Below are 15307 nucleotides of genomic sequence, written 5' to 3'. Positions count from 1 at the left end.
ATGGAGGTGGACCAGTTTGTGCTCACTGCTCTTACCCCTGAAATGCTCGCTGCGGAGGACTTGGAGTCTGACCCAGGGGATCTTATATTCAACATGACCAGCCAGCTAGATATGGAAACATCTGGGTACCTAATCAGCACAGACGACCAAAATTTGCCCATCACAGCATTTACTCAGAAAGAACTGGCAGATCTTAGGATTGCCTATCAGCCCCCAACCAGTGAGTCCGATCAAGAGAGAATACTGCAGCTGGAAATGCAGATAATAGACACAGAAGGTGCTTCGTCGGACACTTTTGCATTTATGATTCTGGTCAAACCCATGAACACTTTGGCACCACTGGCTACGCGTAATGCTGGACTGCAGCTCCTGGAGGGTCAGTCACGTCCTCTGTCTGGCCCTGGATCTGGGGTGAACAACTTAATCATCAGTGATGAGGACAACCTAGAAGATGTGAAGCTGAGTGTGATTGACGGTCTTAGACATGGGCAGCTATTTTTGGCACATAGTAACAGTGACATCAGCAGCAACAGTGGCTCTAATGGCTTCAAATTCACCCCTCAAGATCTTCACTCTGGGCTAATAATTTATCAACATGACGGCAGCGACACATACAGCGATAATATAATATTCAGATTGGATGATGGAAAGCACAGAGTTGAGTTGCTTTACCCCATCACCGTGTCGCCTACAGACGATGAACCACCAGTGCTAAATGCAAATACAGGACTGAGTTTGTCTGAGAAGGGGTTGGCTTTAATCTCCCCATTTATGCTCAGTGCAACGGATATTGATTCTGAAGACTCAACCATACTTTTTGTACTACAAGAACCCAACAGCATAATGGGAGAGTTTGTTTTAAGGCAGTCGGAAGAACCTATAGAAGAAGAAGGTTGGCAATACCATCAAGAAGAAGGAGTGTATGAGAAGGTAGTTAGGGAATGGTACCAGAAAGACATATTAGATGGTAAACTTCATTACAAGCATGTTGGACCTCATAATGCTCAGACAGTGCTGGACAGGGTGAGTTTCCTGGTGATGGATGACAATGACCCACCCAATCAATCCGGAGAGCAAGTTTTCATTGTCCGTGTAGAGCCGGTAGATGACATTCCTCCGGAGCTATATCAGGGTACCACATTGAACATGACAGTCAAAGAATACGAGTTAACTCAATTTAAAAAGAAGCACCTGCGATATACAGACCTGGACACAGACGACAGAGAGCTCAGATACACTTTGCACAGTCATCCAAGAGACACTGATCCAAATCACCCTTTTATCACTGGTAGGATAGTGCTTACTGATTTCCCAGAGGTCGAAGTGACACACTTTACCCAAGCCCAAATAAATCATCATAAAATCTCCTACAGACCTCCAGAAAAAGAATTGGGAATTGTGCCAAAACTTCTGCAATTTAACTACAGTGTGGAGGATGCTGCAGGTAACTCAGTGCAAGGAACATTTACTATCGTCCTACAGCCTGTGGACAACAAACCCCCAGAAATTATCAATACTGGCTTTACGGTTCAAGAAAGAGGATTTTTCACTCTTACAAATGCTGAACTTGATGCAACAGACCAAGACACAGATCTCACGAACATTGAATTCACTTTAACCCTAGCCCCTCTTTTTGGAGAATTACAGTTTCAAGGAACAGCAATGAGCGTGGGAGATCGTTTTGTATTAAATGACATAGCCAAGGGTCTTCTTTTATACCATCACAGTGGAGAAGAATCAACAAGCGATACATTTTCACTGGTAGTCAATGATGGAGTCCACGAAGTTCCAATTACAATAAAGATAAATGTAAAACCAGTCGACGATGAAGCTCCAACCCTGATGATGCCTGGAGGTCTCTTGGGATCCTCAATAGAGGTTTTGGAGCGGGGAAGCACTGAGATTACCACCAGTGTCATTCAGGGAACTGACCCAGATACAGATGACTTGATGCTCACTTTCATTGTAGAGGAACCTCCAAAAAGAGGGGACATCTTAGTTAATGGACATGTTTCTGAAAGGTTTTCACAGGAAGACCTTCTTAGTGGTGTTGTGGTCTATCAACATACATCAGGAGAGATTGGATTAAAGAGCCAACAAGACTCATTCAATCTTACTATTTCTGACCTTTCTGATGAGTGGGTTATTGGAGGTAACAAAGTGCAAGGAGTCCAGGTGCATATAATTATCCTACCCGTGGACAGCGAAGCCCCAGATGTAAAATTGAAACAACAGTTCTCTGTCCTTGAAGGTGAAAAAAATACAATTACCTTGGAACATTTAGATGCTGAAGACACAGATACACCTAAAGATGATATTCTTTGCACTATCATTGTCCAAACCACCTCTGGTTACGTGGAAAACATTTCCCCAGCGCCAGGATCTGAAAAATCCAGATCTGGAATCCCAATCAGTGCATTTACACTAAGAGATATCCGTTTGGGGCATATATATTATGTTCAGAGCATTCACCAGGGAGTGGAACCGTTAGAAGATCGATTTACCTCCCGCTGTTCAGACGGTATCAATTTTTCACATCGTCTTTTTTTTCCAATAGTCATCATTCCTACAAATGACGAGAAGCCAGAAATATTTATAAGGGAGTTCATAGTCATGGAAGGCATGAGTCTAGTAATTGATACTCCAATCCTAAATGCAGCAGATTCTGATCATCCCATGGATGAACTCATTTTCGTCATAACCAAGCCTCCTGAACACGGTAGAGTGGTTCAGCAGCAGACAACAGGCATGGTGCCCATTCTGAACTTTACTCTGGAAGAAATAAAAGAGAGTTCTAGTATTGTCTATGAACATGATGACTCTGAAACCAACGAAGACAGTTTTTATATTCTCCTGACTGATGGGGAGCACCAAGTGGAAAAGAAAATTCTTATTATGGTTATCCCTGTTGATGATGAGACTCCAAGAATGACCATCAACGATGGGCTAGAGGTTGAAATTGGCGAGACAAAGTTAATCACAAATAAGGTACTGAAAGCCACAGATTTAGATTCAGAGGACAAATCTTTGATGTATGTAGTTCGACATGGTCCCAGCCAAGGGCTTCTGCAACGTTTGGATGAAAGTGGTTCAGTAGAAAATAACATAACTTTAGGCATGAACTTCACTCAAGACGACATTGATAAGGGTTTGATACAATATGTCCACACAGGTCAAGAAGGTATCCGTGACCTCTTCAAATTTGACATTACTGATGGTATCAATCCATTCATTGACAGGTACTTCTACATTAGTATTGGTAGCATTGATATTCTATACCCTGAAGTGATCAATAAAGGAGTTACCCTTAAAGAAGGTGGGAAGGTAACTCTTACTACAGACCTTTTAAGTACAAGTGACCTCAACAGCCCAGATGAGAACCTGAGATTTAGTATCACTAGAGCGCCAAGTCGTGGTCATCTAGAGAGCTCAGATGTACCAGGAGTTCCAATCACATCATTTACTCAGCTTCAGTTGGCTGGAAATAAGATATATTATATACATACGTCAGAAGATGAAATGAAGATGGACAGCTTTGAGTTTGAGGTGACAGATGGCTATAACCCAGTATTCAGGACCTTTAGAGTCTCAATTACTGATGTGGACAACAAGAAACCTGTGCTCACAATACATGACCTATTAGTTAATGAAGGTGAACAAAAACTCATTACACCGTTTGAGCTAACTGTAGAAGACAGAGATACTCCTGATAATTTGCTTCGTTTTACGATCACTCAAATACCAGTTCATGGGCAGATTCTGTTCAATAACAGCCAGCTGGTTACTGCTTTCAGCAAGCAAGATTTGAATGAGAATCTGATCAGCTACCGGCATGATGGTACAGAGTCGTCTGAAGATAGCTTTTCCTTCACTGTTACCGATGGGACACACCTAGAATTTTTTATATTCCCTGATACCACTTTTGAGACACGAAGACCTCAAACCATGAAAATCCAAATCAACTCGTTGGATAATGGTATACCTCAAATTGTTGTTAACAAAGGTGCTCCAACACTGAGAAATCTTAACTCCGGACTTTTGGGTTTTATGATCACAAGCAAATCACTAAAGGCAGAAGACAGAGATAGTCCACACAAGCTCCTCAAGTATAAGATCACAGATGGACCTCAGCATGGGGTTATCATCAACATGGCTTTTGGCAATACCACAGTCAAGACATTTACACAGGGTGAGTACAAAAGTATTTTCTAAAATATTATAATCACAATAGGTGATATTTATTTATGTATCTATCTATCAATGTCTCCAACAACCCATAGATCTGCCTGCCCTATCTATTTAGCTATCTATCTATCGATCGTTCTATCTATCATCTGTGCGTCTGTGTCTAAAATGCAATCAATTGAAAGGAATGCACTCTAGGTACTATTATAGAAATAATGAAACAATAACCCAATTTTGAAAATGAGGACAGTATCCTTTGTAGTTTCAGGTAAAATTAAATGTATTTTATTTGCAAAATACATATATTACACATATACCACATTAATTGCTTCTCAAATGCTTCTTTTTATTAGGCGATATTGATGACATGAAAATCTGCTATATATTAAGAGACGGTGACAATGCAACAAGTGACATATTCCATTTCTCAATAGAAGACAGTGGTAAGTTTTCCCTTTTAGCAACAGTGTTATATATGTCTTAGATAACGTGTATTCACTATGTGAAACGTTAGAAATATTGATACTATTCCATTGTGTGGGTCTAAATTCACTACATATTCAAAATGCTCACCGATGAGAAAAAAAAACTATTCTGTTTTATTCTATGAAGATAATCCATTAAACATTATGTAAGTGTTCCAAATCATAAACAAATTCCCCAGAATAACATCAGAAATAGAGATCCACTTTCTGGAAGTCTTAATAAATATATACTACTGTTTTGATGTTTTCATTTCCCTGTATATACATTTTGAATTCTTGAGCAGCAAAGTAAACTTCAACATATATTACTTTTGTAGTAGCTTTTTTTTCTTTTCTATTTTCTTTTTTATTTTATTTTTTAAGCATGGGTTTATAATTATATTACAAATAATTACAACCTTTTTTTTATCTCATGTAAGATATAGCAGAATATAAAAAAAATGGAGTTAATTTAAGTTAAAGGGACACTGAACCCAATTTCTTTCTTTCATGATTCAGATAGAGCAACTTTAAGCAACTTTCTAATTTACTTCTATTATCAATTTTTCTTTGTTCTCTTGCTATCTTTATTTGAAAAATAAGGCATCTAAGCTAAAGAGCCAGCAAATGTTTGGTTCAGTACCATGGACAGCACTTGTTTATTGGTGCTGTCCAATCAGCAAGGACAACCCAGGCCGGCATCTAAACTTTTCAAGTAAAGATACCAAGAGAATGAAGAAAATTTGATAATAGGAGTAAATTAGAAAGTTGCTTAAAATTGCTCTATCTGAATCACAAAATAAAAAATTTGGGTTCAGTGTCCCTTTAACTATTTACATTCCATCTGTTATTAGCAAAATCACTATCACATTATGTTAATTCTAGTAACATAAGAATTCTCTTGGAAGTAATTTGTTCAGTTTTGGTCACACATTAGTCACTACATCAATCTTCTGATATATCATATTAGAAAATAGTTTAAAGATCAAAGCAGCAACAATAAAGTAACAGGTTTAGTTGTAAAATACCCCCTCCAGTAACCAGGAGTGACTGACACCTTGTAGGAGGAGTCTTCTGTTTCAGATGAGCAAAAGAATGTACTACACATAGCTCAGTGCTGGCATTGTGTAGCCTGGTTACTGTACAGCTGGATATAGATTCTTTAGTAGGCGCCAGTAAAGTAATCAATTCACTGACAGAAGGCAAATTGTCTACAATGACACTTTTAAATCAGTCCCAGATCCTAAACCAGATACAATTGAATTATCAGGAATCAGACACATTGGCTTCAATAGTGCAGTTACTTATTTTCTGTGTAGTACAGTGTTTAATATTTGGACATAAATATCCACGTAGAAGCATATTTAGGTTGATTTGACAATAGACTTATTTTATTATGCTGCCCCATCTTTGTTTCCTTTAAAGGGATACAAAAGGTCACAATTGAAATGTGCATAGGGGCGTTTAAATTTGAAATAGAAGCAATTTGGAAATATACTTCCATTATCAAAAATGGTTCTACTAAAAGTTATTACTGTTTTTCTCCGGCATATGCACATATGTTGTGTGACTTGTGCACCAGCATTCAAACCTCTAGTCACACATGGCATATGTGTGTAAGCCGCTGAAAGAGTAATACCTTTTACTAAAAGCAAACTTTATATTTTGCTACTATTAGAACATGTCCTTTGTTCACTTGGTATCCTTTGTTGAAGACTAAAGCCAGGTAGGTTGATAGAAACTTTGGAGCGTGCACATTACTTTAGCACTCTATGGCAGGACTGTTGCAAACACTTAGCCAGATGGCTAAACATACATGCACGCTCCTGAGCTTATCCTTATTTAACAAAGGCTACCAAGAGAACTAAGCAATATTGATAATAGACGTAAATTGGAAAGCTGATAAAACTTGCATGATCCATCCAATTCATTTTGAAGCAATATTGCAATATACATTTATTTTTTTATTTAAATACAATTCTTTTTTCCCAGAATTCTGTACTTCCATAAAGGGGCATACAAGTCAAAATGAAACTTTCATTGTTGAGATAGAGCTTTTAGTTTTAAGAAACTTTTCAGGTTACATCTATTATCAAACTGACTTTGTTCTCTTGGTATCCTTGTAGGGAAGCATACCTAGGTAGGCTCAGGAACACCAACCCACTACTAGCTATCTTAGAGCAGTGCACAAACTAATTTACAGTTAATCTTAAAGGGAAAGGAAAGTAAAAATATAAACTTGCATGATTCAGGCAGAGCATGCCATTTAAGGCACTTTTAAATTAACTTCTATTTTCAAATGTGCTTTGTTCTCTTGGTATCCGTTGTTGAAAAAGAATACCCACATTTCTTACACTAGTGGTTGCTAGCAGCTGATTGGTGCCTGCACACATTTGTCTCTTGTGATTGGCTAACTAGGTATGTTCAGCTAGCTGCCAGTAGTGCAATTCTGTTCCTTTAGCAAACAATAACAAGAGAATGAAGCAAATTTGACAATAGAAGTACATTTTTAAGTTGATTGAAATTGTATGTTCTATCCAAATCCTGAAAGACAATTTTGGGGTTTCCTGTCCAATTAATTGGACACAGCTAAGGGAGATAAGATATGTGGTTGGTTCAGGCAATTTGTTGAAATTTGTTTTTTGACCTCTCTAGGGAATGTGGGATAAGCAACATTAATCAGGAATCTATATTGAAATTGTATTTCATTTTCATTAATTAATACATTTTTAGGGAATTACATATAAACTGTTTGTTTTTGTTGTTGTTTGTTTTGTGCATCATTATACACTTTCAATCTGAAGCTATTACAAAAGAAGTGACAGGGAACATTATTATACATATGGCTGCCAGGCCCATTCTAGAAAAGAGCCTTGTTCAGATCACTGCAATAGATACATTCATTTCCTGCTATAGTTATTTATAGCCATTTTTATCTTTCTTCGATCTGAAACATTATAAATATTTGGATATTTCAATATATATAGTTAATCCCTTGGAAACCGAGGGGCTGAAACTGAAACCCAAAAAAACAGAATAAAAATATTAGACATAGTGCAGAATTATATAACATTAGCTTAGCGCCAGCTTCCTACCTGATAGGATTTCAGAGAATTTTTCCTACGAAAATTACTTTTACAGTACGCCCCTCATGGCTCTACTGAGCGTGTCTGTTTGTTTTCCCTAAGCGCATCGGGCACGCTGTCTATTTACAGCTGGCCCAATCGCGCCATTAAACTCAATGTAGCTTGCTCCTGCCACCAGACCAGAGCGGGAGCAAGCTACATTGAGTTTAATGGCGCGATCGGGCTGGCTAGGAATAGACAGCGTGCCAGATGCGCTTAGGGAAAACAAACAGACCCGCTCAGTAGAGCCAGGAGTGGCGTACTGTAAAAGTCATTTTCGTAGGAAAACTTCTCTGAAATCCTTTCAGGTAGAAAGCTGGTGCTAAGCTGATATTATATAATTCTGCACTATGTGCAGAATTATATAACATTATTTTGTGGGTTTACTGGCCCTTTAATCTTCTGATTGGATCAGCACCAGTTCCTGTTTGGGTCCAGGATTCTTCTGTGGCTCCTGAGTGATACTTTAACTATGTGTTTAACCACTTTATGCTTAATGGCAAGTGATAAAATTACATGCTCTAATGAATAAGAGCATGTAATTTTTTCACTAAAATCGCTCTTTAAAGTGAATGTCAATTTTGATGCTAAAGTGCCCGATTTTTAAAAATTTGATTAAAAACAGGGACACTTTAATTCATCAAAATTTACATTTCACTCCTGTTGTGAAAAAAAACTTACCTTTTAATCTTGACAGCAGCTCCAGCTTCCTCCGGTCGTTGCAAGTCATTTCTGACGTCAGAAATGATGGATAGGTCATCCTCCAATCACGGCATCCCCCCGGGGGCAATCAGTGTCTGATTCAAAGCCGTGATTGAAGGAAGCCTGATTCCTCATTTTAGACCCAGGAAGAGGCTTTGCGACGGGTGGAGGAAGCTGGAGCTGCTGTGAAGATTAAAAGGTAAGGTTTTTTTCTCAACAGGATTGAAATGCAAATTTTGATGAATTAAAGTGCCCCTGTTTTTAATCAAATTTATAAACACCGGGCACTTTAGCATCAAAATTGACATTCACTTTAAGTTTGGCTCATGATCAAATTTCATGACATTACTGCTCATTGTATCTTACACCTTTGTGTTAAGAGAAATATTTATTTGGCAAAACCAAGTTTTTCTCTGTTGGGTGAAATCTGAGTTTTTAGAGTGCAGTAATTTAATTATTTGATGACATCACAGGAAGTGATATCACAGAACAGAAAGCTATTGAAAGGAGAATATAAACTAAGGTATGTTTGCAGCTAATTTTCTTCCAACCGTGTAGTATTTACAAGATCTTTACCAGACTTATCAAAGAGACCTAAAATTTAAATTTAACATATGTTTAGAAGCTTTTCATTACCGTATGTTTAAAAAAAAATATTTTTTTGTTTTGTTTGTTGTTGTTTTTTAAAGGGACAGTCTACTCCTGAATTTATATTGTTCAAAAAGATGAATAACCAACCTGGTTATATTAATATACTTTTTAGCTCTGTGATTACCTTGTACCTAAGCCTCTGCAGACTGCCCCCTTATTTCAGTTCTTTAGACAGACTTGCATTTTAGCCAATCAGTGCTGACTCCTAAGTAAATGCACAGGAGTGAGCACAATGTTATCTATATGGCACACATGAACTTGCGCTGTTTAGGTGTAAAAAACTGTTAAAATGCACTGAGATAAGAGACAACAAGGTCTTAGAAATTACCATATAAGCCTGCCTAGGTTTAGCTTTCAACAAAGAATACCAAGAGTACAAAGCAAATTTGATGATAAAAGTAAAATGGAAGGTTATTTAAAATTACATGCCCTATCTGAATCATAAAAAGTTTAATTTTAACTAGACTATGCCTTTAACCCTTTCACTACCGGGACTTCCAGTCAAAAACTTGCCCAAAATTTCAGAGCATTTTTAGCATTTTTGCCATAACTCCATTTAAACAGAAATAGAGCCTTGTTTTTTATTTACCTATCCAATATATATATATATATATATATATATATAGTTTAAGTAGACAACCCTAGGTATTGTTCTAGACCTATTTTGGTATATTTCATGCCACCATTTCACCGCCAAATGCAATCAAATAAAAAAAATTGGTACTTTTTTCACAAACTTTGGGTTTCTCACAGAAATTATTTACATTCTGCTTGTGCAATCATGGAACAAATGTTTGTAAAAGTTTTTCTAGGATGCCCTTTGTTCAGAAATAGCAGACATATATGGCTTTGCCACTGCTTTTTGGTAATTAGAAGGCCGCTTATTGCAGCTGCGCACCACACTTCTATTATTCCTGGCAGTGACGGGGTTAATTAGGCAGCTTAAAAGGTTAATTTTAGCTTTAGTGTAGAGATTAGCCTCCCATCTGACACTTCCCACCCCTGCCCTGATCCCTACCTGATCCCTCCCAAACAACTCTCTTGCCTCCCCCACCCCTCCCACTGGTAACCCCCATCTTAGGTACTGGCAGACAGTCAGTATGAAAAAATAAGTTTTTTTTAATAAAATATTTTTATATATATTTCTCCAGTGTAGGATCCCCCCTTACCCTCAACCTCCCTGACCCCCCCCCCCCCAAACAGCTCTCTAAACCTCCCCCCTCTAACTGTTAGGCAACATTTTAGGTACTGGCAGCTGTCTGTCAGTGCCTATAAACTGCTCTTTTTATTTTAAAAACTTTTTTTTATATTGTTTTTTCATATTTTCTGTAGAGTAGTGTAACACCCACCCACCCGGTGATCTTTCGTTTAGGGTCCCGCACTCCCCCAGATCCCCTTTTCTGTAGTGTAGCTGCCCTATCCCTCCCTGTCTCTTTGTTTATTTATACCGTAGTGTAGTGCCCCTCCCACTTCCTCCTGCTCCTTCCCGTCTGCCCTGCTGGGCCGCCCACTCGCTACCCGCCTTCCACCCGCACGTCCCTCCCCAGCACCAACAGAAGATCGTTACAGGCAGTGACACATGACTGTAACGATCAGTCATCTGCCCTCATTTGTTGGCAGAGCACGGATCAGACTCCGACTCCATATGTGGCTGATGCCTGAAGCTTCAGGAGCTCCAGATCTCGGCTGTAACTTAACAGCTGAGAGTGCTGGAGAATTCTGAAGGGACAACGTATATATACGTCGGATTGGGGTTAAGTCAACTCTGCTTGACCAGTAACTTGGTAACCTTTAACAAGTGACTCTATGATCTAAGAAACTGATTTATTCTTGTGGAACTGCAACACAATAGGATTTGGATTTGCACAGATCCTAGTGTGTTGCAGTTTCACAAGAATAAATTTGGCTCAGAAAATATCCGAACAGCATGAGTGGCCAAGACGGCCACTCACGCTATTCGGATATTTTCTGAGCCATTCGGAGAAATCTGAAACCTCCATATGCGCATATCTAATAACAAGTCATTGGAAACTATACATGTGCGTTTGGTAGTTTTGTTAGCTGCCAAATGTGAAAAAAGGCGCATCCGGCTCCAAAAAGAGCCAAATGCTGCGAGCAGCCGCATTTTTCCACATTTGGCAGCTAAGAAAAGTGCCACATGCACATCCGTTTTAGAAACACATTGGGCCAAATTACAAGTGGATCACTAATTATCGCTTTCATGAAATACCAGCGCATGCTAATGTGTGCTGGTTTTCTAAGTTTACAGCAATGTGAATGCAACCTCGCGTTCGCATTGCTGGGAAGTATTGCGCTCATGAGAGCCTGCTTCCATAGGCTCTCGTGAGACGCATCAGAACTTCATCGCAGTAAAGGGGGTAAGTAGCGCAGCGATGGCAGCAATTTTAAATATATATGTATATGATTATATATATATATATATATTTATGTGTTAATATCTGTATATACACATATAAACACATAAATATATATGTATATAAGCATATACATATATATTTACAGGGAACACACAGCTCCCATAGACCACAGTGCCATTATTTTCACACCCCACTCCCACCAACTTTAGCCCCAAAATCCTGCCTAGTGCAGTAATTTTATTAAAAATAAAGATGCTGATATCTTTATTTTTTAATAAAATACGTTAGACTAATATAGTCCATAAAAGGGAAAGACATTTTATAGTTTAGACGTTTTTGTTCTCCATTACTTATTATATAAATATTTTTATACATAATAACTTATATATGTAAAAAACTCAACAATGAAAGCGGAGTTTGACAAATGTACACAAGAGTAAGAACGTAGCAAGTATGTTGATGAGCCAGCTGCACTTTATGAAGATCTAAGAATGGAATTTAGATACACACTGTAATTTAGAGAGTTAGCAGCTAGGAGTAAAATATGAGCAGCTGTGGCTTCCTTGCTCCGAGGATTTGTCAAACCCTGTATTAAGAGTATCTTTAAATTCTTCATGATGGGACATTGTTAAATGTTTGACAGCACCTGGGGCCTCATCTATTATTTAGAGTTTAGAGAACCTTTGCCCTTTTGGCCTTTGTGATCAGCCCTGCCCTAAAGGCTTATTCTTTCCTTCACTTAAAGTGACAGACATTATCCTGCAGGAAAGGTTAAAGGCCATTAAAAAATCTGATATAAACATTATCTAAATCATAGATTTACTGTGCTTTTCTGTAAATACAAATATATTTAGTTATCATAAATATTGATGTTAAGCATAAAAATAAAATGCAGATTTTTTGTTATTTTGCTTTTACCCGAATGCACCTCTTTTACTTTGTGTCTAAATAGACAGTAAATACCTTGAGTGTTTTTAAATAAAGGGCTAGATTACGAGTGGAGTGCAGATGTGATATGGGGTATATTGCAAAGGTTTGCGATCATCGGGCTTACCACTCATATTACAAGTTAAAAGTAAACACGATTGCGTGAGCTCAATCGCGATTTATGCTAGAATCATTACCGCAACTTCAGAGCTTTGGTTAACTGTTTTGCAAAACTAAAAAGTCACACAAAACACATCGAAATTACATTACAAAGAATAGTTTTAACAATAACTAATAAAACTTATTTTAAAAAAATATCGCAGACAAAAGTTATAAAGGATTAAAGATATGAGATCTTAGGTGTTAGAGGAAAAAAGGCAGCCAAATGGCTTTATCATTGAGATACATACATATACATGTCTAAAGATGGGATATATATGTATTTACAGACATATATACACACATAAACACATAAATACTTATGTATACATACATAGACATATATACGTGCATTGGAGCCCTTTGCCATTAAGTAGATGAAAACATGTATAGCATATTTATGCAATATTTATGTGTAATAAAGGTTTAAACTATGTATTTACTGTAAATATTTCACATTCCAATGTTCTGCACATGTTCTATGTATATCTAAAAAGATATTCCGATATGTATCTGTATATATCTATACTGCACCTATGTATATTCATGCATATATATATATATATATATATATATATATATAGTTTATATACAGGTATAGATATATATTTTGCTAAAATACCATCAGATATGTGTAGAAATATGTATTTATAAATAAATAGAACATATTCTGCTATGTAAAGAATATTGGAGAATATGCGATCGTGAGTGGGTGTTTTTCTCTTGTAAGGTGTATCCAGTCCACGGATCATCCATTACTTGTGGGATATTCTCATTCCCAACAGGAAGTTGCAAGAGGACACCCACAGCAGAGCTGTAATATAGCTCCTCCCCTAACTGTCATAGCCAGTCATTCTCTTGCAACTCTCAACAAGCAAGGACATTGTAGGAGAGAGTGGTTAAATATAGCTAGTTTATTTTCTTCAATCAAAAGTTTGTTATTTTTAAATAGTACCGGAGTTGTGCTATTTTATCTCAGGCAGTAAATAGAAGAAGAATCTGCCTGAGGTTTCTATGATCTTAGCAGGTTGTAACTAAGATCCATTGCTGTTCTCACATATGTCTGAGGGGATTACACAGATGAGGTAACTTCAGCGAGAGAATGGTGTGCAGTTTATTCTGCTATCAGGTATGTGCAGTTATAATTTTTTCTAGAGATGGAAAACACTAGAAAATGCTGCTGATACCGGATTAATGTAAATTAAGCCTGAATACAGTAATTTAATAACGACTGGTATCATGCTTACTCCCAGGGGTAATACCCTTATGATATTGCTTTCCACTGTTGTAGTATAAAAGTTACAGTTGGTGCAGTTAAAATTACAAACTGTGACATCCAGCTTCCCTCAAAGGCCCTCTGAATGCTATAGGACATCTCTAAAGGGCCCAAAGGTTTTTCCAAAATCGTTTATTGGGGAAGGTAGGGCCACAGTTTGCTGTGGCAGTTGGTTGTGACTGTTAAAAAACGTCATTTTTTTTATCCCTTTTTTGAACTAAGGGGTTAATCATCCATTTGCAAGTTGGTGCAATGCTCTGTTAGCCTATTATACACACTGTAAAAATTTCGTTTGATTTACTGCATCTGTTGTTACAATTGTCCAATCTGGCCTGCGAAAGGTCATACCTTTGGACAGATGGACCCGAGATAGCCACCAGAGAAGAGAATCCCTGGTCTCTTGGTCCAAATTCAGTTGAGGGGACAAATCTGTGTAATTCCCGTTCCACTGACTGAGCATGCATAGTTGCAGTGGTCTGAGATGTAAGCGTGCAAACGGCACTATGTCCATTGCCGCTACCATTAAGCCGATTACTTCCATACACTGAGCCACCGAAGGGCGCGGAATGGAATGAAGAATCCGGCAGGAATTTAGAAGCTTTGATAACCTGGACTCCGTCAGGTAAATTTTCATTTCTACAGAATCTACCAGAGTCCCTAGAAAGGAAACTCTTGTGAGTGGGGATAGTGAACTCTTTTCCTCATTCACTTTCCACCCATGCGACCTCAGAAATGCCAGTACTACGTCCATATGAGACTTGGCAATTTGGAAGTTTGACACCTGTATCAGGATATCGTCTAAATAAGGGGCTACTGCTATGCCCCGCGGCCTTAGGACCGCCAGAAGCGACCCTAAAACCTTTGTAAAGATTCTTGGGGCTGTAGCTAATCCAAAGGGAAGAGCTACAAACTGGTAATGCCTGTCTAGAAAGGCAAACCTGAGAAACCGATGATGATCTTTGTGTATCGGAATGTGAAGATAAGCATCCTTTAGATCCACTGTAGTCATATATTGACCCTCCTGGATCATTGGTTGGATGGTACGAATAGTTTCCATCTTGAATGATGGAACTTTGAGGAATTTGTTTAAGATCTTTAGATCCAAAATTGATCTGAAGGTTCCCTCTTTTTTGGGAACCACAAACAGATTTGAGTAAAAACCCTGTCCCTGTTCCTCCTTTGGAACTGGATGGATCACTCCCATAACTAGGAGGTCTCGTACACAGTGTAAGAATGCCTCTCTCTTTATCTGGTTTGCAGATAATTGTGAAAGGCCAGCCTTCTAGGTTGGGGTGCAGTCTGGAATTCCCTGAAGGCTCAGGGATCGTAGACTCAGGAGGAGTCTCTCCTTCCAATAAATATTCTGGAACTAAGAGCGATATTCAATGCTCTTCAGGCTTGGCCTCAGTTAGCAACTCTGAGGTACATCAGATTTCAGTC

At 38.1% G+C, this 15307-nt stretch overlaps 1 protein-coding gene across 1 annotated transcript in view; it reads left to right on the top strand.

The window, feature by feature from the left end:
- FREM3 (FRAS1 related extracellular matrix 3) overlaps positions 1–15307 on the top strand; it is a 79805-nt gene that overhangs the window by 1014 nt on the left and 63484 nt on the right. The window contains exons 1-2 of the mRNA XM_053700212.1: positions 1–4189; positions 4539–4628. The exon at positions 1–4189 is cut by the window's left edge and continues 1014 nt beyond it. Coding sequence (XP_053556187.1) covers positions 1–4189; positions 4539–4628 — 4279 coding nt within the window. The remainder of the gene's footprint in view (positions 4190–4538; positions 4629–15307) is intronic.

The sequence above is a fragment of the Bombina bombina genome, chromosome 2 (assembly GCF_027579735.1).
Source record: "Bombina bombina isolate aBomBom1 chromosome 2, aBomBom1.pri, whole genome shotgun sequence".
NCBI lineage: Eukaryota > Metazoa > Chordata > Amphibia > Anura > Bombinatoridae > Bombina > Bombina bombina.
The sequence above is the reverse complement of the archived record's forward strand: the minus strand, read 5'-3'. Positions and strand labels throughout refer to the sequence as shown.